The following is a 25307-nucleotide window of genomic DNA, read 5'->3' as shown; positions in this document are numbered from 1 at the left end:
TCCAAATAATAAACGGATACGGTTTATAGATCAATAAAATAATTTTACTGCGTTCCGATCCATGGACTACTGGCAAAGCTAGAAAAGCATAAAAACTAGAGTCTGCTACAAAAATACATGGAAGCAAAGGAAATCCTATTAAAGTAGCTTACTAGAACAAAAGAAAAAAATTCAAGAGGTAAGCCTCAAGATAAAATATTTTCAGCTTTGAGGGCGAGCAGCTTCCTGGACAGGAGGCGCAGAACTGTAACTCGGAGCATTATTTCCATCGGCATTTCTTTCAACTCCATAGGACAATTGCTGTGAATATCCTTGGGTTGTTGGCTGCGGCTGTGGCTGTGCATAGACGGTAGGATTTGCACCCTGAGGATAACTGGATTGTATAGAGGTTCCATGTGGAGGAGGATAAACACCTTGTCCGTAAGCTGGTTGAGAAGTTGGTGGTGGGGCCTGAGTAGGTGGTTGGATCTGAGCTGGGGGTGGTAACTGAGTCATTTGCGTTCCATATGCTGCTGAATAGGTGGTGAATCCTGCCTGATTGTACCCTGGTTGAGGTGGCAGTGGCCCAGCATTACTTTGAGAAGATCCATATCCAATTGGAGGTGCAAGCGGTGACTGACTATAAGTGACTGGATATGCTGGCATAGATTGGGAAGTTGGAGTTCCATAAGGCTGGGATGGAGCTGTTCCATCCAGTTGAGATGGTGCAGTAGGTGGACCATATCCCTGTGTAACATATGTTTTTTGCTGATCATGTTGGGGTGCCTGAGTTGGTGTATCCTGTCCATAATTTTGTGGCTGCTGAGAGTAACCTTGCTCATAACTATTGGTAGTGGCTGGTGGGGTCTGACCATATCCATAGCTGACATTGCTTGGAGCTGAATCTGTCTGAGTCTGTTGTGAATAATAATTATAACCAATGTTTTGCTGAGGTGGTGGAGGCACACCTGATGGGTTTGTTTGATCCCACGTCGCTGGTTGAGGATAACTGCCATAGTATGGTGGAGGTGTGGGATAAGATCCCTGTTGCGGATATCCATATCCAGGCTGTTGGGTTGGAGGTGGAGCTTGTGGACCCCAACTACCAGGAGGACGGTAAGTCGGCTGTGAATAGCTACCGGACATTGATGGGTTCTTTACACGATTCTGCACAAAATAAACTGGTCAGCAACAGCAACAAAAGAAAAGATCTCAACAAAGAAGAAACAATATAAAACTCCCAGAGGAAAATGGGAAGAATGAAGTAAAGCATTTCAGGAGAAGAATGGGGTGTTTGCTAATTAGGATTTGAAAAATCACATTTTGTTTCTCATTCTTCATGGAAAACTACAAGAAAATTATGGAATTTCATAAAGGTTACAAATATAGGTCTGTATCCAGTCTACGCCTCATTCTTCACAGAGAACTTAATTTTTTCTATTGGTACCTAGAGGACATTATTCCTATACTTAGAACCCATGTTCTTTTTTCTCTCTGATATAACCATGGCACCTTGCATAGAAACCATACCATCTGACAAATGGAAGTAAAGCAATCAATCATGGAAAAACCCAAGGCATATATTGTAATAAAAGGTAATCAGTATGACAAATCGATTTGTTAAGGTGCAAGCACAAACTGTCAAACCACTGAAGCAAGTAAATATTTACTACTCACGTCACTGATTATTTCATTGATCAAAACTTTAGCCGACTCAATTTGTTCTGTTGTCCCATTTATATACACTGATCTCTCAGTTGATGTATCACCAGGTGGAAGATGTAGAGGTACAACCTGAAAGAAAGTGGGCATCAGACACTAAATCCAAATGACAATCATGAAGCATCATACATACATTGCTACTACACTTCACATCTATAGTGGATCAGAAATATTCAAAATATGCAAAAAGATGATGCATGATTTCTAGGGTCAGATAATCAACATACATTTTGCCCCAATTTCCTCATTCCCAGGCTCCCAGCGGGTCAGAGAGACACTGGAGAAAAGCTGGCAAAAACCAAAAGTGGAGCCCACAAACTCTAGTGAATCCATCCACCCTCTAGGACATTGAAAACTATATAGGACAACACAACCAGGCATGAAAACCTATCGTTGTAGTGAGAGAACCGACTTATCTTAATTTTTGGGTTCCAATGGCATAACCATAATTTTCAGCAAATTACAGTGAGTGTGATTTTCTATAGTTTTACATGTTTGTTATTTCTCAGGTGTCAATGGATTTCTGTATTTTAAAGGTACTTTATAGGCTCCGTTCAGCTGCTGTGTGAATTTCATTAGGTGTCATGGTCCTCATAGACCAAGTGCAAATCCTGGTTTACTTTTCAGATTTGACCTTGTTTTGTTTGTTTGTAAGAAGTAAATAGAAATTAAAATTATGTGGTCCCCAATTTATATGAAAGAGAAATGCAAAGGGAGGAAGGTTACTTACTTGGGGGGAGTAAGGTAGGAAGAAAATTGATGTGGTCCCCACTTATAAGAGAGAAAGGTAGGAATAAGTTGTGCATATTTACATTAGGAGCATTAGTACGGAGCCCATTTGTTAAAAGAGGAATTGATAGAATTTTACTTTCATCCCTTATAAAAGAGTCCAAGGGCTGGCCAACCCTCTTTCTTTTCTTTTTTTTTTTTTTTTTTTGATAGATCTGGCCAAACCTGTTTCGTTTGCCTAGGTGTGAAAACTTGGGTGGGTTGGATTGGGTTGGGGGCCAACCCAGCCCCACCTTAGCTTAGGTGTGCAAACTTGGGTGGGTTGGGCCAGGTTCAGGCTTTGGTTGGGTTGACCCTGAGAAGAATTGGTTAGGTTTGAAAGAATTTACAAATATATTTTTGTACAGCCATCTCTTACTGGGATTTATAGCCCAACAAGGGAGTACAATGGATTGAAATATGTTTTTTTTTTCGAGAAAGATGAAGTATACAAGTATATATTTTTCAGCGTAATAAAAACAAAAAGAACCCATGTACGACAAGGGATTGTACATTGAAATTTGTATAAATTTCATTAACAAATATACATATACATATTTTATACATGGGCAGATACATGCACACACATACATATATTTATGTACATATGTGTGTGTGTGTATATATCACTAGAAATTTGTATAAATTTCATTAACAAATATACATATGCATATTTTATACATGCACAGATACACATACATATATGTATGTACATATGTGTGTGCACATATGTATGTATGTATGTATGTATGTATGTATGTATGTATATCATTAGAAACAGATATTTTTTACTATGTGTTTGGGTTGGGTTGGGCTAAAGCTACCAGAGGCCTCAACATGAGCCCAACCCAAAGTTTATGTCAGGCCCAAGTTTTTCTGTAACAAGCCTGGCCTGAAGCCAAAAAAAAAAAACTCAGGCCTTAACCCATGCAAAAGCTCAGGTGGTTTAAGAATTAGTGTTCGTAAAGTTTCTCTTTTGTTTTCTTATTATCATTCTCTTCCAGATGATCTAACCTCTTCCTTATATTTTATGATATATGATCTGATCTGTAATCTTCTTACTGTTTATCACATTTTTAAAGGTTCTTGATTTAGTCATTAATCTTGGTGATTCTTGAATTGGTTTTCAATCTTTCTTTGCTTATTGGAACTACTTGCCTGAAATTTCTTGTAAATTGTTCCAAGCTAAAATTTACATTGCTGCACTCCTTGAGTGATTCAATCCCTTGACCTACACAATCTATCTAGAAAGGAGAAAGAGATTCTTTCAAGCCTGGGAGAAGCCATCTATCCCTAAAATCATAACTATCATGTCAGACTAACCTAAGCACCCTGACTTTACGCTTTCCATCAAATTAAGATCTTTCCAGGTATCCTATATAACCCTAAAACAAGATGCACATCCCCACACAATTTCCAATACAACATGCATCAGTAGAATATTCAACTTTTGTCCTGGAAGCTTTTCCTAACCCTGTACCATCCACAGGATACATCTACACATAGTTGTCAAGGCTTCACCTAGGCACCCGCGCCCGCCTAGGCAACTAGGCACCCTTGGCTTGGGGCCTCACCCAAACGCCTTGACTTTTAGCAACTAAGTGCCCTTCTAGGCGAATAAGCACCTGCCTAGGCGACAAAAATGACAGGCGGGCACCTTTTATAATATCAATTATATTGTTGTACCTTATTGATGTATGTGTTAAAAGATTTTGTTATATACCATATATATCAACTATACTTTATTTTAATGTTTTACTACTGAAATTTAAAAGATCAAAGAGTTTCAAGGAGAGAAAAAGAAAGAAAGAAAGAAAAAAAGAAAGAAAGAGGAAAGAAAGAATAGAATTATAAAGAGGTTTTTTTCTATTCTCTCTCTAATTAAATAAAACAGAAACTCCATCCTTACTTTTTCTATTTTACTTTCCATTTTGAATATTTATCATATAAAGTTAATAACCTTCTTTAGCTGCTAATTGATATGAAATTTCTATTTTACTGATAGATTCTGTTGCTGATAAAAAAGGGCTTGTAGCACTACATTGTCGTTTTATTTTATTTTTTTTATCAACAACACAAAATTGATTCATTAGATTAAAAAAATAGAGATACAACAAGGAATTGTGGCCACAAAACAAAAGCCCAAATAGAAATTATTCACTATTTACAGAACTGCCCAGAACATAGATCATCTTTGAGTTCCTTGCTTTGCTAGACCATCAGCCAAACTGTTTGCAGATCTCCTTATCCACCTTATTTGGATTATCATGTCTTTAGAAATCTGCTTGAAAATCCTGAATTCATTCCTTAACTTACATATGATTCCTTCCCACTTTTCAGCCAACCAACTACTTTTGAATCACCTGCAATAATTAGCTTGGTAATCCCCATTTCTTTAGCTTCCTCTAATCCATAGACTGCTGCCAATAATTCTGATCTCACAACATCTCCATGCTGAACAGGACCTGAGTACAAAGCTAGAATGTTTCCATTTTCTTCCCTAATTTCTTCCACCCAACACATGGAGGAGACCAGGCCTCATGTACTATATCTGTCCTCTAGACAAAGAACCTGCAATTATTCCCCACGATCTGAAGAAGTCTTCAACCTTAAAGTCAGCAAAGAGCTTTAATGTGCTCACCCAATTCGCTACTCTTAGGGTAATCACCTCAATTCCTTAATTCTTTCCTTGTCTTCAACAATTCTTAGGTTCCTTTCCTCCAAAATTGTCCAGACCACTGCTGCTCCAAGGCATCTCCACATAATCCTACCCCTTCTTTTAGGGCAGCTGAAAAGGTGAGAGCTAAATACACCTTCCAGGCAATTAGGGGGAAGCCAACTGCATCCAAAAAGATATGAAAACCATTCCCAAATAGAAATAGAAAAAGGACAGGAGATCAAAAGATGAAAGGCAGTCTCACCATACAACTTACATAAAGAGCACCAACTCCGAGACAAGCACCAATTTGGTCTTTTTCTCTAAAACAAATCACAGGTGTTAATGGAGCCATGAAAAACTTTCCAACAATAAGCACTAACTTTTGGAGGGATGGGCCGAGACCATATCTCCTTAACAGGGAAATAAGGAGAGGGGGAGGTGGAGATAAGAGAATTCAAAAAGGACTTACAGGAAAAGAACCTGACTCATTAAAGGCCCACACTTTAGAATCTGAACCACCCTCCCCAAAAAACACTAAACTCAACAGAAGAAACAAAGCTGAGACATTGGAAATTTCATATTCCCTCAGATTCCTAGTGAAGCCAAGATTCCAACTCAGGTCTGAAAGGGATGAGGGAAAGAAGTTGGGGTAGGATTTTAGAGCATGAGAGTGCAGTTGGAAACGTGCAGACAAGGGAGGTAGAGAAAGAGGTCAGTAATGAGGAAGAAGAGGGAGGAGGACCAAATGAAACTGATAAGGAGGACTCGGTTGCACAATTTGTTGAGCAAATGGGCTGTAAAATAAAGGATCCAAATGAGTTGAAGGTATTTTTGACGAAAGGAAAGATAGAGAGTAAACCAAGGAAGAAGAAGTTGAGTGAGTCAAAAAGGCTAAAACGAGATGTAGAAGAAGATAAGGAGTTCAGTGAGAGAAAGGGCAGAAGAAGAGGGACCAATTGAAAAGAGGACAGGTAAGGGTTTTTTTAGAAAGTGGTGATGAAGATCCTCAGTTGGAATGTTAGGGGGTTAATGAGGGCTAGGAAAAGGCCTTTAATAAAAGAAGTAATAAGAAGAGAGGTTCCAGACTTGGTGCTGATTCAGGAGTCTAAGCTGATGGAGTTTGATAGGAGATGGGCTAGATCGATGTGGAAAGTAAGGGGCATCAACTGGGCTCTTTGTCCTTCATGGGGAAGGTCAAGAGGTTAACTGACAATGTGGAAAGAAGAGGATTTTGAGGGAGTAGAGGAGCTGATTGGGAAGTTAAATGTTTCTATCAAGTTTTGGCACAGGGTATATGGATTTGAGTGGGTATCAACTAATGTGTATGGTCCAACTGGTTATAGAGAAAGAAGTGAACTTTGGGAGGAATTAGGAGACATTAAGGGACTTTGGGAAGGCCCTTGGTGTTTAGGAGATTTCAATGTCATTAAATTCACAGAGGAGACTAATAGGGTGAGGAGAGGCAGTAGCACTAGCATTAGAAGGTTTAACAGCTTCATAAACAGTTTTGAGTTGAAAGAGGTTCCTTTGCTACATGGTCTATTTACTTGGTCCAATCTCCAAGAGAACTCTATATGCTCTAAGTTTGATAGATTTTTATTCACAGCAGATTAGGAGGAGCATTGCGGGACTATTATTTATAGAGCATTGCCTAGGGTAACATCAGAACATTGGCCTTAATGAGAGAGGACCTTGGTATTACCGTACTAGAGGGCCCACTCCTTTCAGATTTGAGAACATGTGGCTGTCTCACCCTGGATTTATTGAGTTGGTGGAAAATTGGCGGATTGACACTAACCCAAGTGCTATTTGGGAGGGGATGGAATTTCATTGGAAGTTGAAGGAGTTAAAAAGGAAGATTAAGGATTGGAATATTCTACAGTTTGGAAAGATTGAAGAGAGAAAACAAGAAGTGATCAATCAGATTGAGGAGTTGGGTGCCAAAAAAGGGGAGGCAATTTTGAAGTGAGAGACAAACAAGAAAGATGGATGCTCAAGAAGATACTAGAAGACATCCTATTCAAAGAGGAAGTCAGCTGGAGGCAAAAGTCTGGACATAAGTGGGTGAAAGAAGGTGATAGAAACACCAAATTTTTTCATGCAATGGCCAATGGTAGAAGGAAAAATCTGATTTCTAAATTGAAGATAGATGTGGTGTCAATATCTCAATAGGATGAGATTGCTAGGGCCTTTGTGGAGCATTTTAAGTCTTTATTTAGAAGGCCTTTAAACCAGAGAATCATGGTAAAAGGGTTAGATTGGCCAAAATTGTCCAAGGAGAAGAAGATGTGGCTTGAAAGAAATTTTGAGTTGGAGGAAATAAGGGAAGCAATTTTTTCAATGGATTGAGCTAAAGCACCAGGACCGGATGGCTTTACCATGATTTCTAAATTGAAGATAGTCTGTACACAAGTGTTTATTGAATTTTCCTAGAGGGGAGTAATAAATCTGGGGCTGAACTCAACTTTTATTGCTTTGGTCCCAAAGAAAGTGGAAGCAAGTCATCCAAGAGACTTTAGACCCATCAGTTTGGTTAATAGCTTGTATAAAATCATTACGAAGGTTCTGTCTAGAAGAATTAGAGAGGTGCTTCCGGAGCTAATCTCACAGAATCAAGGGGCTTTTGTTGGAAATAGGCAGATTGTGGATCAAATTTTAATTGCCAACAAGTGTGTGGAGGATATGCGAAGAACAAGGAGGAAAGGGATTGTGTACAAGTTGGATTTAGAGAAGGCTTACGATATGGTTGATTGGTCTTTTTTGATGCAAGTGTTGGATTGCTTTGGTTTTGGGGAGAAATGGTGTAAATGGATCCTGGGTTGTATAGAGACTTGTCATTACTCCATCCTAATAAATGGAAAGGTAGTGGGTCACTTCTCGGCTATTAGGGGAATTAGACAAGGGGGCCCCCTCTCTCCATTTCTTTTCACCTTTATCACTAAAGTGTTGGGGAGGCTAATTAAGAAAGTAGATTCAAGAAGTCTTGTGAGGGGATGGAGAGTTGGAAAAGACAACATTCCTATCACCCACTTCCAGTTTGCTAATGATACAATTCTATTCTATGAGGGGCAAGGTTCAAAAAATTGAAATGTATCGGCCAATATGTGTCGTATCGGGAGCACCCCGATATGACCCTACAGAGGGTGTATTGGGGTTCTGACTAGTTCAGGGGGTGGAGGAACCTTAAACCGCCCCCCGAACCGGCTTTGAAAAAAATAAAAAAAGGTATCGGGGCGTGTTGGGCATATCGGTATTTAGAACCTTGGTGAGGGGGAGGATGTGAGATGGGCCAAAAACTTTTAGTTGGTGATTCAAGTGTTTGAACAAATGTCAAATAAGAAGGTGAAATTCAATAAGAGTTGTGTGGTGGGGATCAATATGGAAGAGAGAGTTATATTGGAGAGGGCTGAAGCCTTGGGTTGTACGGTGTCTCAATGGCCATTGAACTACTTGGGGATGTCCTTAGGGTATAACCCGAGGAAAGAAAGCTTTTGGAGCCCCGTAATTGATAGGTTTTCTAAGAAGCTGGCCTCTTGGAAGAAGAATTATTTATCTCTAGGTGGTAGAATTACTTTTATTAAGTCTACCCTAGATAGTTTGCTTGTGTATTACTTATTGGTTTTTAGGATCCCAATGAAGACAAGTAGGAGTTTGGAGAAGTTGATGAGAGACTTCTTGTGGGAACCAAGGGAGGAGAGGAAGGATCACAAGGTAAATTGGGAACTAGTCTCTAGGAGTAGGGCTGACGGAGGGTTAGGTTTAGGTAACATTCGGAGGAAAACTGAAGCCTTATTGGGAAAATGGTTATGGACGAGGGTAATTTTAAGTATTCATGGTCAGGCAGATGATGGTTGGGACACTAGGACTTTGGCAAGGTCTCTTGATGCCTCTCCTTGGAAATCTATACATGCCATTCTTCCTTCCTTTTTGCAACACATCAGGTATAACCTCTGCTCTAGGAATCGGGTAAAGTTTTGGGAGCACATTTGGGTGAGTAAGATACCTTTGAAAGACCAATTCCCTTCCCGGTTTAAGGGCAAGGTTGTGTCTAGTTTTCTAGTTCCTTCTCAGTCTAATTTTGGGTTTGATTGGAATCTGGGGCTTAGAAGAGGCTTAAGGGATGTAGAGGTTGAAAATGTCATGAATATGGTTCAGATCTTAAACCAGGTGGTGTTGGATCCCTTTGAGAGGAATAAGAGACTATAGACCCTAACTCCCTCTAGAACCTTCTCTTGTGCCTCTTTCCTCAAGTCCCTATTGCCTTCATCCAATCCATTTGGCACAAACTTTCCAGTTAAGGATGTTTGGGGTGAGTTGATTCCTCCAACGATTGGAGCCTTCTGTTGGGAAGCCTTCCTCAAAAGATGTAATACTTGTGGAGTATTCCAAAGAAAAAGGTCTTTTTGGTGCTTGTCTCCGAATGGTGAAAGCTCCTACAGTCCTACCACTTATTAGTTTCTTACCCCTTTGCTATTGATCTTTGGGAATGGTTTCTTTCCTCTTTTGGTTGCAGATGGACCCACCGCCAAACATCCAAAGTTTGTTTAGCCCCTCATTCTTTGGTTGGCCAAACAAAAGGGGAAGGATAATGTGGAGATGTGTGAGGGCTATTGTTTGCTAGACTCTTTAGGAGGAAAGGAACACCAGAATTTTCTCTGAAGTGGAAAGAAGTAAAGAATGCCTTATTAAAGTAGTAACAATGAGGGTAGTACATTGGCTGAAATCCTTGGACCTGTTTGTTGATATTTCTACGGATATGTTGCTAAATAGCTAGCTGGAGGTGGCAAATTCTACTCGCTCTTTAGTTTGTCCTGTGTGGTCACCACCAAGAAGTGGATTTATAAAGCTACACTTTGATGGAAGTAATGAGGATAATCCAGGTCCATTAGGTGGAGGGGTTTTCAAAGATGAGGATGGGAAGGTGCTCGCTTTGTATTCAGGTTTCATCGGGTTTGGAGACTATCTCAAAGATGAGGTCTATGCAGTACTGGAGAGTATAAGGAAGTCTAAGGAACTGAATACACAAAAGTTAAGTCATTGAAGGGGACTCAAAGCTAGTCTTAAGATGGTTTCAAGAAGGTAGTGGACTTTGGAAATATGCTAACGAGAGGAGTGAAATTAATTGGCTAACTAGAGGACTGGAAATCAAGTTTCAGTGGGTAAAGAGAACAGAAAATGCATTTGTTGATGCTTTAGCAAAGCAAGGAGTGGGAAGGGATCAAATGTTTTGGGCTGTTCTGTAACTTTTTCTTTTTTGTTATCTTCCTGGAGAGAGTTAAGCTTGTTTATCTCTCTTTGGAGCGTTGTAACTAAATTCTTTTAATCTAATGGATTCCAGTTATTGTTCAAAAAAAAAATCACAAATAGGCTTACCTTAGAAACTAGAAAGCTCAAAGAGAGAACGAAAAACATCCGAAAGGGGGGCTCTTCCCCTACCCAAATATCCTCCCAAAATCTAATTCTCTGACCCAAAGCCAAATCATACCTTATATGATTAAGGAACACAAGAAGATTGTCATGGATAGCCTTCCAAAAAGCAACCAAAGTAGTTCTATGTAAGCAGCCCGTGTCCCAACCATTGTTTGACAGCCCATGTACACTTGAAATAACTCTAGTCCACAGCCTCTTATTTTCTTTAGGAAATCTCAAAAGCCATTTATTCAACAAGGCCGAATTCTTCAACTTAACATTTCCAATGCCCAAACCCCATTCAACCTTCAGTTGCATCACCTTATCCCATCTAACCAAATGATCTTCCTTCCCTTCATCAGTCTCCTAGAGGAAATCTCTCATTATCTTTTCAACTCTTTTTATCACCCAAAGTGATATAATTCCTTTTCCAACTTGCTAGTCTTTTCTCCCACCCAAAGAGATATATTGTCGTTTTACATCCTGTTGTTTAACTTTTCTTTTCTTTTCTTTTCTTTTTTTGATTAGTGTCCTGCTATTTAACTCTTGAATAAAATTCTATTTTTTCATTGCTTATAAAAATATTATATATTGGGGTTACTTCTACAAAATTAAGTTAATTTGCTAAATTAGAAGGATATAAGTAGCAATCATGGTTTATTTTCTGTTAGTTTGCTTTTGTTGTTTATATTATATTTTTGTATTATCAATTAACTTGTTTGTCCTTGTTCATTATTTACTTATTTATTTTTTATAAGTATTATATTAAAATGGGGAAACCCCAAAAGACATGTACAAGTTTGCTGAACTGTACATGACAGAATGAACAAAACCAAGGTAAGAGAGCAACCTGCCCAGCCAAAAACCATTTGCACTATGAGATAATTGTCATTAGTGATCCTATTCCACTGACTTCAAAATATCTGATTATCCCAACCCTTTTAGCTCCTTGAAAAGACCTGCCCAAAAAATTGTAGTTTAGTTTTCTCCACTTTTGCAACAACAACTTCCAGAGGCAATTCTTTATTTGAAAAATCCTGCTATGATGCTATCACGCTCCATCCAAGAGAATAGCAAGGGGAAGGAGTTTCCAAATGATTGGCACCAAGAAGAGAAAAGCCCCAAAACATTATGAAAGAGAGGTCTGATTTTGCTGAAAAGATGGAAGAAGTGTATCATAACCCCACCAGTTAAATCATAATGGATACGGGGATGTGTTCTGGGACTCTTATTGGCTCTTGCATAGATGACATAAATTTATGATCTGCATGCCTCTAGCATTCAGCAGATTGATGGTGGTAATCTTCCCAAGGATGGATGACCATGCAAAGAAAATGACTTTGGAAGGAGCTTTGGCCTTCCAGATCTAACGCCAGTCAACCACATTATTTATTGATTGATTTATTTATTTACTTTGATCAGTAACTGGAAATTTTATTAATCAGATGAGAAATATAGTTACAACGTTCTAGTTCAATATGGAAAACTCAATGTTTTCAACCAATGCTCAAACAGGCCAGTTAAAGTAGTCAACCTGTTACCTCGCCATATTTATGGGTCCATTTCACCCCTAAACCATTTACTTACAAAAGAAAAAAAAAAACAAAAACAAATTTGTTGACCCAGTCAACAACCTGGTGACCTGATTAGTTAAACGGCTGAACCATTTGACCCAATCAGCAGGTTACAAGTTCGACATTGGTTCTTTTTTCTTTTTATTTTTTTATTTTTAGCCATTTCCATCATCAACAACAATACTTCTCACGTATCACACTTATTTTTGTTGAATATGCTGATTATAATATCAGAGAGATGCCCAGCTTTTCTGCAAATTTTCTGTATTTTTTGTAATTTTATCTATTTTATATTTTTATTATTCAATATATGATGCAATGGGTTGACCATTTGAATAAGACAATTGAACTGCTGACCCATGACCCAGATGGAAAAGTGGTTTCAATTCTGGGTTGGTTTTGTAAACATTGGAAAACATATTAAAAATGCAGATATTTGTCAGAAAGTCATAATCCAGGTGACCAAGGTTTGCTTACGTACCTTGAAAACTATGGAGTAGGGAAACCAGAACCCTCTTATTAGACTAAAGCTCTTAACTCTTGCAAAGTTTTGAACATAGTTGTCAAGGCGACGCCTAGGCAACAAGGTGCCCTTTGAGGCTCGCCTCGCCTAACCGCCAAGCAGTTTTCTACTTCCTACTATAAAATACTTTTTTATTCATTCCTTTTTGAGATTATAATTATAAAATAGACATTATTAAACTAAAATAATCATTTTGTGTGTTTATATACTAATTTCTTTTTATTATTTTCTTATTTATTAGGGTTTAATCAACACAAACATTGCTAAATGCTGTATTGAACCCTCAAAGACTTAAAAACCTGAAACCAATAAGTAAGGAAGAACTTAAAATTTTATCTAATCAGAACATTTTCCTCTTCCATATCTTCTTCTTCTTCTTCTTCTTTTTCTTCTTCTTCTACCAATACTTTTTATTTTCTTCTTTTCCTATAACAAAAATAAGGGTTCAGCCCCTATAATTTTTGAATTTTATTTTCCTTCTTCATTTTCTTCTCATGAATATGTTGATTTTCTATACTTTAATATGAAATTTATACTTTTCTTATGAAAATCATGAACAATACAAGAACATAAAAAACTATGGTTTTGAAATTGACATATACATTGGGATGGAATCATTTTATGGTGGAAGAGGTTGCCAAGTTGTCAAATTGGTTTTCTGTTAATGCAAGAACATAAAAAACTCCAAGAACACAAAATCCTTGGCACCATAAAACTATCATTGCATTATTTCTCCGAAGCAAGGTTCAAAGTATTAGAAATGCCAAGTGTATCAGAAAGGCAATTTTAATAGACATATCGGGATATGCCTTGGATAGCATGGAAGCAATATAAATACTTCAATAAATCATAAAAAAAATTAATAACAATAAATATAAGGCCTCAATAAGGTATGCATAATTAAGTTAATATATTTTAATGGGTTTTGATGCGGCACGATTTGAGCACTCCTAGCTGGCTGCTAACTGGCTCCTTGTTGGCGACGGACAGCAGCTGAGAAGATGGGAAGGAAGGATTCCCGGGGATTTTTACCCAATGGAAATACTATGATGCTTAAGTTAGAACACAGGAGAGAGAAAAGAAGTATGTGGTAGCTAAGAGTGTAGGTCGTGTTTTTTCACTATGCTTTAGAGATTAGAAGTCTCTAGAAAAAATTTCTCTTCTGCCTTGAGGGCTTTTATAGGGGTGTTCTTGTCAGATCAAGCGTAACCGCCATTGGCCCCTGCTACAGCCGTTACCTACCAATGCTGTGCAGGTGGCCATTGCGACGTACTCCTTGCCCAGGTGAGTGACACGTCTCCAAAGGGCAGACTATCAAAAGGACAAGGGCTGCGTCGTCGGTTAAGGGACGTGGCACAGTCTGATCGATACAACCTATCAGATGGAAGCTTCCTGAGGAACACTAGTGTCACTCATTCGCGAGCTACTTTGTAGCGAGCTCGGAACCCTTCAGGATTGCCCTTAGTAGAATTGGTCCCTGGGATGACTTATCTGCTTGGGGGCTCGAGCGAGTTGGTTTCCCTAGCTCGCGAGCTAAAGTTGCCTCGAAATATCCCTTTCGAGGTAGCTCGAGGAACCCAGAGCTCGTGCTGTGGCGAGCTCCTTCTTTTGCGAGCTACGACATAGCGAGCTGCTTTATGGGTCCGTTACATAGCCGTATTAGGCCACGATGTTGAGTTGTTGCTTGTGCTAAGTCAGATCCACATGCCACCATTTCGTAGGTTGGGCCAAATCATCATCCATCAATTGCCCCCCACTCTTCGAGCTGAGAGCGTTGCCTTAGCGCGAGGAGTTCATGAAGTATGACGAACTGATTTGACTGAAATTCAAACTTGATTGACTATTCATATTAAATGCATTCGCGGGAATCAGGAGATCTTTTGACTTTTTGAATTCCCAAAACGTGCTGAAGTGGCTCTTAACTTCGGACATCGTGCAGCCGTCATTGCCTTAATCATGGAAGACGTGCAGCCAATCGCTTTCGGTTTTCAGAAGGCGTGTAGTCAATACGCCTGCGAACCGTTGGATCCACTTAAATCCGGGTCGTTGATTCGGAGACACGGGGGCTATAAATAGGAGGGCCCTCTAGGTCTCAAATTCCCTCATGCCATCTTGCTGTCTTCGGATTCTGAGGTCGTGTATCTATCAAGTCTACTCGAGTTCCTCAACTCACTTCACCCTGTCCTTTCCAGTGGGTCATAATTAATGTCAATCATGTTGGGGTATCCGTACCATATTCGTCACCAGGGCGGTGACCAGGACGATGATGCTTCCTCGAGCTCGGGGGAGCTTGGGAGCAGGTTCCGGAGGCCAAGGAGGCCTCCGGCGAAGGAGCCTCCACCTCTCGGGGAAGGGAGCCCGACACTTTTGGCCCTTCCTCCATGACAGAGGGGAGACTTAGTTCCCTAATTAGTTATTTCCACCTCCCCAGGGACCTCTACTGCCTTCCCATTGGTAACTTTCTGTGGGAACATGGTCCCAAGGAGAGTCATTTACCAGGAGCAACTCGAAGTTGGCCTGCGTCTCCCCCTGCACCCCTTGATAGTGGAGGTGCTAAACAACTTTAATGTCACTATCGATCAACTCCATCCCAATGCCATTCGGAACACGGTTGGGACTATATCCTTGTGTTGGGAATATTGTCTTCCCTTGAATCCCGATATCTTTTCCACTATCCTCTGTATAAAGAATGCCACCCCCGGGGCTCCACTGAAGAGGCGTCTCTATTACTTCTCTCCCCATCGTGGCTACAAGCTCTTGCATGAGCTTCCGAAAAAGATTCCTACTTGGAAGCGGGATTATTTTTTGGTCCGCAACCCTGAAGGGTGGCCCTTCCCTACTTCTTAGAGGGGTGCCATCCAGGACTCCGGGGTCGAGTTGGACCCCAATATTCAAAAAACGATGATGTCCTGGGCATCAGTAGGCTTCCTATGTTCGGACTACTTGACCAAGGAGAAGCCCGTGCAGGCCGGCCTGAGCCCGGGTAGGTTGCCTTTTTAGGTCGCGTAGCACTTGTCATAACGTTGTGCTTATATATATATAAGCATTGTGGTTTCTTCTTGGCGGCCATCATGTCTGGTATCGACTCGCGCTGCCTCCTTTCAAGCAACCAGAGGTGCAGAGAGAAGAGGTCGCACTCCGATCGAACTCCCCCCTCAGGGGGCACCGAGTTTGGATCGGCCGATCCGGTCTTATCCTCTCCGCAGCCTGAGGTTCTGCCACCTGAAATCCCGCCACCTCCCCCTAAAGGAGTTAATGGGGCTGGCTTCGAAGGGGGGTGAGCTCCCACAGAAGGGGGTGACTCCCTGTAATCCTCCTCCAGCAGCAGGTGCGAGACTTGGAGTCTACTCTTCTGGCTCGGACTCGGAATTTTGACCAGATGGTGGAGGCTAAGCGAGAGAAGGTAGTGGACCCCTCGCGCATCGTCCTCCGTGAAGATTGGTTCTTCTGTCTTCGATCGCTTCGGAGGATTTTGTCCTTCCCTGGCAGCTTCGCGAACTGACGTCTGAGCTGCTGCTGAGGTACAACCCGCAACGATCGAGCCTCCCACTATCACGTGGATGGTGCCCCGAATCGGCCTCTCTTCCGAAGGCTGCCTCTACGACTGTTCGACTGGCCTACTACTGGACTCGGGAGCATCCTTACCGTTTTCCCCTTGCCGACCTGCCTTATTATTATTACTGTTATTATTTTGTACAAAATTCCTTAAATATCTGCGACGGATGAGCTCCTCTATCTCATCGCAGAGGTTCTTACAATTTTCGGTACTGTGGCCGTGATCTCCTCTATCACGTACAGGGCGTCCTCGATTGCCATCAAGATTTCGGCCCGCTTCGCATTCAGTGGGGTGTAACCGGTTCAGTCCGCTATAGGTGTTAGACAGTTTTGTATGCCCTTAGCTTCAATCCGATTTGATGTACTTTTGTTATTTAGTGGAAATAAATAAAGTGCATGCTTGATTCATGTTGTTTGGTATAATTCTGTGTAACACCCTAAAACTGGACACTTATAGAGACTCGTGTTAGTTTTAAATGTTCACAACCATTGGATAAGTCTGGGAAGATTTATTCTGCCAAGGCTGATACTGGTGTGCCACCAAGTGTTGGGATGGCCTGTCTCGGCCGCCAGGGTAAGACCCAAGGCACATGTATGGGATTACTTGAATCCTTGAACCGGACCAGATTTCCAGTATTGCACTGGACCTTGAAAACAGATGAGCAAAACTGGAAAGCTACACCTGACCCCTAGACTCGATTATGGCACTTCACTAGGTGTCGGATCATGTTGTCTATGATATGTCAATTGATGAGATCCTTAGCGGGGGTCAAAACCTGGGCATGTTGGAATAGTCTGAGAATTCATCTGAGTGAGTGATCATAGTGACAGAATCAGCCCCTTTGTTGGACAATGGTAATGATCAGGAATGCACTCTCTCTGATGGAAACCAAACTGTCGGCAATTGATTTCAATCGTTGGAATTTTGTTTTGCAAAATTTATATATATATATATATATATATATATACACGGTTTCAAAAGGTTTGCAAATGGTTTTAATTCTCGGGATCCATGTGAGTAGAGAGTACGACACTGTTCCTTGCAGCCGAGAGAGAGGTCCTCTCTTGTCGGGCAGTGCTTGATCATTAAGGGCTAAGAGGTTAAGTGTAAGACCATTTAGGATAATACCTGATGGGCTAATCTTGCACCTGCCCCCAGTCCCTGGGTTTTTATAAGATGGCTTGGCCCAAGGACCACTTAATGTAAGTGTTGGGCCCATAGGGTCCATGTGATGGGCTCAGGGGTTCACTGAGCTTTTCAGTGAATTCGACTGGGCCTTGTAATAAAGGCTGGGCCGAACCCGTGTGGCTGGTGTGTAGATCAATGCTTAGGTCCCACGCTATACAAAAAATCCCAACTGGGCAGCAGATTGGAAACTAATTAAGCACTGAACACTTAATGGACCAAAAGCCCATTTCGAACTGGGCTGATATGATCACCCATTTATGGGGCGAATCTGAGATTAATGTTAGTAAAAGGATTGAGCATTTAACCTTATCCACTCTAGGAGACCAAATTGAAATTAGATTTGAATCTAGTAACCTCCTGATAAGATCAGGAGTAAGCTAACTTAATATGCAAATAGGATTAAGATAATCCCCTATCCAAATACTGATTTGGATTGGGATAACTCCTAATTAAGAGGTTTCTTAATCAAGAAGAAAAGAGGAGAAACCCAAGAGAAATATATCAGATTTCGAGCCAAGGGTTTCAGAGAGAGCAAGAAAGCATCCTGTGAACAGAGATTAGATCTCACAAAACTCCAGAGAGAAGAGAAGCTGTTTAGCCATCTTCATCCCAGGAGTTCTCCTCCAACCACCGCCATTCCCACTTGCAAGATTCGATCTTTGCAGAAGAAAGAAGTCAAGAAATCAGTTCTTGACATCAGTCTTGCAAAAAAGACTGATAAGGATTCGGTGTTCAGAGTTTCCAGTGGGTTCTTGCGAAGGATCCAGTGTGTAGGACGCACCCTGCTGGTTTCGTTCCACCCACAGCTGTGTCATCTTCAGCAGGAGCGGATCTTGGTATCTTCTTTGGGCATGAACACCAACTTTGTAAATAAGTTAATTAAATGTAAAAGGCCATAATTAAATGGTTTATATAAAGTTTGAGATATTGAAACACAATTAGCAACTAAAATGTGTATGGAAATACATTAATTTTCAAATAATCAATATGATTTATTCTTAAGATTTATTAATGTACAAATTTTAAGAATTAATCCTCACATTTATTGAGAAGCATCAACTAAGAAAAAGAGAAAATTTACTTAAAAATAAAAATGCACATAGCAATAGCAAACAAATGGGTGTGGCTTAGTGGTGAACTTCGTTCGTTAAAACCTAATGACCAAGGTTCAAATCTTTCTATTGCTAAACTTTGTAGTTTTATACTAACAAGACGAAGTTAATGAAAGAGAGGATCATTAATTAATGAAATTAATAAGAGAGAATTCCAATTAGGCACTAAAATTTAAATTCAAATTTAAAATTATGCTTTAAATTATAGGAGTAATTAACTAATTAATGAGAGAGAGAGAGAGAGAAATTACACTTAAATATAGTAGTAACTAACAAAACAATGAGAGACAATTTGGCCTTAAATATAGTTTAATGAAATTAATGAGAAGGAGACCCAAAACGAATTAAGTGTATGGGCTGTATCAGACTTGTGTCGGAACAATACATATCAGTCAATACGGTTTGATACGTTGCAAAATTTTGAACCTTGGTTATACTCCCTCTCTAAATTGTGTTCTCTTTTGGTTTAAACTGGGATTTTGGCTTCAGTAGGGTTCTTAGTTATACTCTATGGCTGCCTTGTTATCTATGCTCAACTCTGTTTTTTGGACCCACACAAAGCAAATAGTTGAATTTGAATTGCTTCCCTTGATGGCTTCATTTGCTGTGCCTCTTTTCTTGGATTGCTTTCTCCCATGGCTTCATTCTTGTGCTTCTATTTTCAATGCCTTAACCTCACAATCCTTTGCAGTAACTTATCCTATGAAAGAAATTTGGAGTAGATCAGTCCCACCTAAAATAAAGGCTTTTTGCTGGGAAGAATCTCTTGGTAAGATCAACACCTGTGATGTACTCCAAAGATGGCCCAATAAATTCCTTTCACCTCATGCATGCATTCTTTCCAAAGCAAATGGTGAGAGACCATCCTCTATTTACTAATCATTTGCCCTTTTGTGAATTGTGTTTCGAGGTATTTTTGCTCCCTCTTTAGTTGCAGGTGGGAACCTCCTCAAGATGTAGTCAAACCTCTTCATCCCTAGTTTCATGAAACTATAAAAAAAGAGAGGAAGAATATTGTGGAGAGAAACAAGAGCAACTCTAGTGTGGACTATTTGGGAAGAATGGGATTAGGAATGGGCAAATATTCAAGAAGTTTAGCATAAAAGAAGAAAATAATAAATAGTAAAAAGGTGATGGTAGCACATTGAGCAAAAACAATGAAAGCCTTTAAAGCTTTTTTTGTGGATGATATTATGAGACCATGGGAAGCCATGAGCCCGTGACAACTCCACAATTGTGAAAGATAGTGGTGTCGGAGTGGAAACCCCCCTTAACACAACATAAATCTGAACTTTGATGGAAACTCAGCAGGTAAATCTTGGACCCTTTGGAATTAAGAGACATTCAGAAATGGAGAAGGTGTGGTGCTAGCTTTGTATCGTGATTGATTGAACATGGAAATTCATTGAAAGATGAAATTCTATCTCTCTTACAAGAGCTGAAACTAGCTAAGTGGCTCAGAATGAAACAGGTGGAGGTCGAAGGAGATTCAAAACTAGTTATATCTTGGATGAGCTGCAAGAATCCAAGTGCATGAACATTATGCACTGCTTCAGGCTCGGGCTTCGACTGGGCAGTTTCAAATTTTGGCAAAAGCTCAACCCAAGCCCGGCCCATGAACATGTCTAATTTAGGCAAACTATAAGGAGAAAAGAAGCTTGGCAACAGAAGCGGAAGCTGCCTTTAGATGGGTGAGAAGAACAGCAAACAGGTTGGCTGATGTCCTAGCAAAACAAAGGGTTTATAGGGAACAATTTTTTAGTTTAATTGTAATGGGTTGTATACAAAAGAACGGGTTGCTGGATAATGTTCCAGATCTGTGTGTAATGATTTAAAACTCATTTAACAACAGTAATTTCTGTTGCTGATAAAAAAAAAGAAAAAGAAAAACTCTAAACAAACTTTGCAGGTAATTTCCAATTTCTTACAAGATATGCGATATGAAATGACATGCCACTAACTGAAAATAAGAATACCCAATATGATTTGAGTTGAGTGTAAAGAATGAAAAGAAACTCATCTGTACACACCTGAATTCGTGCTCCAGACCTACTTTGCATGTTCTTAATGGTCTCGCCTCCCTTACCAATGATTAGAGCAACCTAGAAACAAAAGTAGAAGTATATTATGTAACCCTGAAAATATAATCCAGCCATAAAGATAGATCTGCCAGTATTACCTTGTTGTTTGGAACTTTCATCATAAATTGTTCAGCACCAGGCTGCACAGAACTTAATCCATGTATGGCAGAAGGACCAGAACCCCCTGCATCTGTCTGTTGCATCCAATAAAGAAAACATGAGCTGTGAAGGCCTAGAACCTTGTGATTTGGGATTACAAAATTAAATGTATTGATAACAAATTTTTAAGTGCAAGTACACCTCTGCAATTACATCCTTGATTAACTGTTCTGCCCTGCTAATTTGCTCTGCTGTACCCATCAATTCTACATCTCTTGTCTGAGAGTATGGATCAGCTTCAGCATCCTTGGTTACTTGGATTCTGGCTCCTGATTGAAGTTGAAGGTATTTTATTGTTTCTCCGCCTTTCCCAATGATCACACCAACCTGTAGAGCAAAAATGTCAAAAAAAAACAACAATTGAAAACATGCGCCAATTTATTTCAAGAACCAAAAAACACCTAACCAGTACCTTTCCATTTGGAATCTCTATTTTTTTACTTGTGCCTTGAAAACCATGATATTGACCTGGTTGTGAAGCATATGGAAAAGACCCAACTTGTGAGTTGCCTGCCACCAGACCGGAAGGCTTCTGCACAGGATCTTACATACCAACAGAAACTTAGTGTGAGAAATTGTCAAAAGTAATAATAGAAAACCCATCCCCAGGTATCAAAAGAAACTGTACATTAAACAGAAGGTATATATATACACACACTAGGAACATGCATGTAGAACTTTGAAGTTTGAACACAAGTTCTAGATAATGGAACTATACACAATTCTAAGAAAGCTACAAGATTTTTACATTCAGGGTTTGAATAACTTTTTGAGAGAAAAGGTAAAAGTATTTATTAATAGAAGACTGAAAGAGATACAGCCTTGCCCACTGAGGCACTAAGCAAGGCTGAAAGGTGGATAATATTGTGAATAGATTACAAATAACAACTAAATAGAGTTAAAATGGACAAACAACTAGTATAACATATATGACTGATTGACTGTTGACCTTCAAAAGGAACATACTGGCACTTCTTGAGGTTAAAAAAGCACTTGTTTGCAAGAAAAATAGAAGATAGGATAGTTTGGCTACAAATATCTCAAATTGAGAAGCTCATCTAGAAAGGATTCACATCAAATGACTAGAAATATATCAGTGTCTGGCTTACATTCCTTACCATCTTTTTTTCTTCTTTAAATTAACTTGCAATTGAAACAACTCAAACATCAAAGCTCGGATAAAGCTTTGACCTTTTTTGTCCACACAATCCAAGTAGCTCAAGCAGCACATATTCAAAGTTCAAACTAAACTGGAAAGAGATTACTGATTACCAGAGAAAGGAAACACAGTTAAGCCAATGGGAAACCAACTTGGTGCCTAGAATTGTTCAAAACCACCAAAGGAAAAGATGATCTTTGAGAAACTGTATTCACTCATCCCATTTCTTGCAGATTCCCAGTGCAAAGACAAAAGGATTCCCCTATTTGGGAATTGGGTTTGCTACACAAGTCATGTGCAGGAACAGAGCTGCACCATCCCAGGAATCTAATGACTAGTAAAGTTCCACTTGTTGGCCAGATCACCCTCTGCTGATGGGAAGTGTTTGGATTCAGTAATCCATTGCTACATGGATAGTGAGAAGGAATCTCAAGTGGGTTATGGAAATGGTTGAGACTCGAGTTCCCTTGAAGGCTAAAGCAACTAGGTGGCATGCTAATTGGCTAGAGACTGTTACTTTGAGGCTTCTTACCTTACAGACAGTATGCCACATTCTCAGTTAGAAAGGGGAACAGCGAATCGACCATGATTACTTTCCAATTATAAGTTTTTCTTCTTCATTCAGGGCTCTAACCACAGCTCAAGAAAGGGAGGAAGGGAGAGAGAGAGAGAGAGAGCTGGTGATGTGGCAGGCAGTATTAGAACAGGTGCAATCGACAGTATCAGGCATTCTCAAATCCTTTTAGCAAATTAGCTGTCTTCAACCCAGATTGGCTGCTGCATGGATCGACATTGAAAACCCAGTTTTCCCCAAACGTACTTGCTATTTTAACGCAAAGCATCCACTGAAGTGAAAATAAATTAGGTAGATAATTAGAATTAGAGACTCTGATCATTTTGCCCTCTCCATCTCTCTCTTAAACAAATGGAAGAAAAAGGAAAAGATTGGATAAGTTCAAATTTTGGGTTTTGGATATGCAATAAAGAAAAGGGCAAAATGGTTTTGTAAAAGTTCAAAACTGAACCAATGCTAAATGTGGGAGCAGAGTGTTGGATTCTGAAAGTACATGGTAGCTCTCTGTTGCAAATGAAATTTTGGGGACCTAAGTGTCACTACCCCCAAAGTATAAGGTAGTTCTCTGTATTTTACTCCACATTAATTTTGTGTAGGTCCGAACAAATATACATAAATATTATCAGATGAGATTGGAGTGGATCCATATTCAATAAAATTATAAATTGATAGAACTTGAATTGCCTTAATCGGATCAAATTCAAATCTTGACAAATGTAAGAGAGAGAGAGATCTGCGACACATTTATACATTTTTTTGAGAAAAAATAACAATTTTATTAATAAAAGAGCAAGGGGTACATGAGGAGATGTACAGCTGCAGAAAAGACTCAGGCCAAAGAATTTACATAGGGTAACATACAGTCACTAAACAAAGAGTCCCTATGGATCCCTGATTTAGCTAGACCGTCAGCCATTGAGTTTAGGTCCCTAGGATCCATCTTAGTCGTACAATTAACCAAATATCTCTTGCTTCATCCAGTTACGCATTAGGAGCCAAGCCCATTATTAGTACTAACAGTACATTTATTTATAAGACACTATGTGCTTTCGTCAATTGTAATAAATAATTTGCTATTTAACTATTCCAGTTTTTTTCTACCAGTGGCTTCACTTGGGTGCTAAAGGAGTTTTATGCCTTGGGTTGTTTGGAAACATGGAATCTAATAGCAAGGTTCTTGCTTTTGGAGTTGTTAACTTGTCATCCTTGTAATTTATTTAGAAAAACAACCCCATCTACTCTCAAGGGCAACTGATCCTCAAACCATCTCAAAAAAAGATGAGTAATATAATGATCATGCTACACGCATGCCACGACCTAGAAATGCAGTGTTTAAAGAACCAGCCAGCCACAGAAAGGGGTAAAAAATAAACACCGTATTATGCAGTCAGAAGTATAGAAGTTTATGGCGAGAATCCAACAAGATAGTACTAACTGTTTTGCTAGGGTTTTCTTCCATTGAACTTAGGTTGATCTGAGTTGCACAAGCGTATCTTTTTGTTTTTCTTCTTCTTCTTCAATCTTCAAGCTACTAGTATATAGCATTCTAGTGAACCGAGTACACCAAATAAACCAGCTTTCATATACGCCAGACGGTTGGTTAAAGAATTCACTGACCAATGCTTCATTCAGTCTTTCTATGTACATCCAACAGTTCAGTCATTAGCTTACGATGATTCTTACAGGAAACAGGCAATACCAGGGTTTAGGGTTGTATAAGTAAACTACTCCACAACAAGAGAAACGGCAGTATCGGAGGACGAACTTCATTCAGATGATGAACAAATAAAATGTTTATCCATAGAAACGGTCGATGCCCAAGCAAACCAAGAAAGCAAAAGAACCTCAAATGGACTGAAAGCGAAGAAGGAGAAACTTACCAGAAAATGGAGGGTGAGAAAGGGAATCGTCAGAGGAAGGAAGGTCGGAGGTGTCGTCGAGGCGAGGGCGCTTGGCTTCGGCACTGTTAACGAGACGAGCGACAATCTCCTGAGCTTTCTGCTTCGCAAGCTGGATTTCTTCCAACTTTCTCTTGCTTGTGTCTGTTTGTGTTTCTTCTTCCGCCATGTCCTCCGAGGTCAGCAAACAATCTTTTCAAGCTCTTCGGAGAGAGTTCGCAAACACACGAAAGAGGGGAAGAGAGAGAGAGAGAGAGAGAGAGAGAGAGAAGGTGAAGGAGGGAGCGAGAGAAGCAGAAGATGTAATGGCAGAGAAGCTGTTGAACGAAGTAGCTGGGGGCTGGGGGCCGGGGGCAGATATTATAGTGGAAAGGAAGCGTTGGGATGAGAAAATCCGTAGGTTCGGGCATGCCCTCACTTGTATGTCTTCCCAATTTGACGACTTCGGTATCGCACTATTCAGTAAATGGCATAACAACCCTACCCTACCCTCAAAACTTCAAAGTTGAAATTGGAAGTGGGCAATTAGAGGAACAACCCCAACTTCGATGTTTTTTTTGGTTAATCAGCAATGACTTTTCCCTTTCCCCTTTGCGGGATTTGATACTTGGAAGTAGACCTGAAAATGGGACGGGTAGCGGATTGGCTGGCCTAACCCGATCTAAGTTGAGCTTGGACAGGAATTGAGGCCCATGGGCTCGGGCCTAAAATATCAGGCCTGACCTTTTTTCGGACTGGATTGGACTTTCTTAAAAAAGCCCGAGCCTAACTTGATAGTGTATTATATATTAAAAATATATTTTATATAATAAAATATATATAATATTTTTTTCTTTATTATCCTTCTCTTTTTTTTCAAGTAATAGTAATATCTTTCATTATTTTTTTAGGTTTTGAGTTCTTTTAACATAAATAAAATAGTTTTTAATTGAATAAAAAAAGAAAA

General features: G+C 39.8%; 1 protein-coding gene across 1 annotated transcript; it reads right to left on the bottom strand.

Moving 5' to 3' along the window:
- On the bottom strand, window positions 1–24807 carry LOC148861175 (uncharacterized). Its single transcript, XM_088986427.1, has 7 exons — window positions 24344–24807; window positions 21143–21273; window positions 20872–21057; window positions 20670–20765; window positions 20521–20592; window positions 1657–1773; window positions 1–1146 (listed from the first exon to the last, which is right to left on the bottom strand). The coding sequence occupies exons 1-7, from the start codon at window positions 24528–24530 to the stop codon at window positions 202–204; spliced, it is 1734 nt and encodes a 577-aa protein (XP_088842553.1). The 5' UTR covers window positions 24531–24807; the 3' UTR covers window positions 1–201.
- Between the last annotated feature and the right edge of the window lie 500 nt (window positions 24808–25307).

The sequence above is a fragment of the Nelumbo lutea genome, chromosome 4 (genome assembly GCF_056320005.1).
Source record: "Nelumbo lutea isolate HS-2025 chromosome 4, American lotus-T2T, whole genome shotgun sequence".
NCBI lineage: Eukaryota > Viridiplantae > Streptophyta > Magnoliopsida > Proteales > Nelumbonaceae > Nelumbo > Nelumbo lutea.
Note: the sequence above shows the minus strand (reverse complement) of the source record. Positions and strands in the feature narration are given on the sequence as shown.

Bases quoted from the DNA above. Each gene is read 5' to 3' on its own strand.
- LOC148861175 (XM_088986427.1), bottom strand. From the start codon at position 24,530: ATGGCGGAAGAAGAAACACAAACAGACACAAGCAAGAGAAAGTTGGAA. The intron at 20,766-20,871 runs GTGTACTTGCAC...TGGATGCAACAG, and splicing joins TCAAGGATGTAATTGCAGAG to ACAGATGCAGGGGGTTCTGG. The intron at 20,593-20,669 runs GTAATACTGGCA...TTTTGTTTCTAG, and splicing joins TGAAAGTTCCAAACAACAAG to GTTGCTCTAATCATTGGTAA.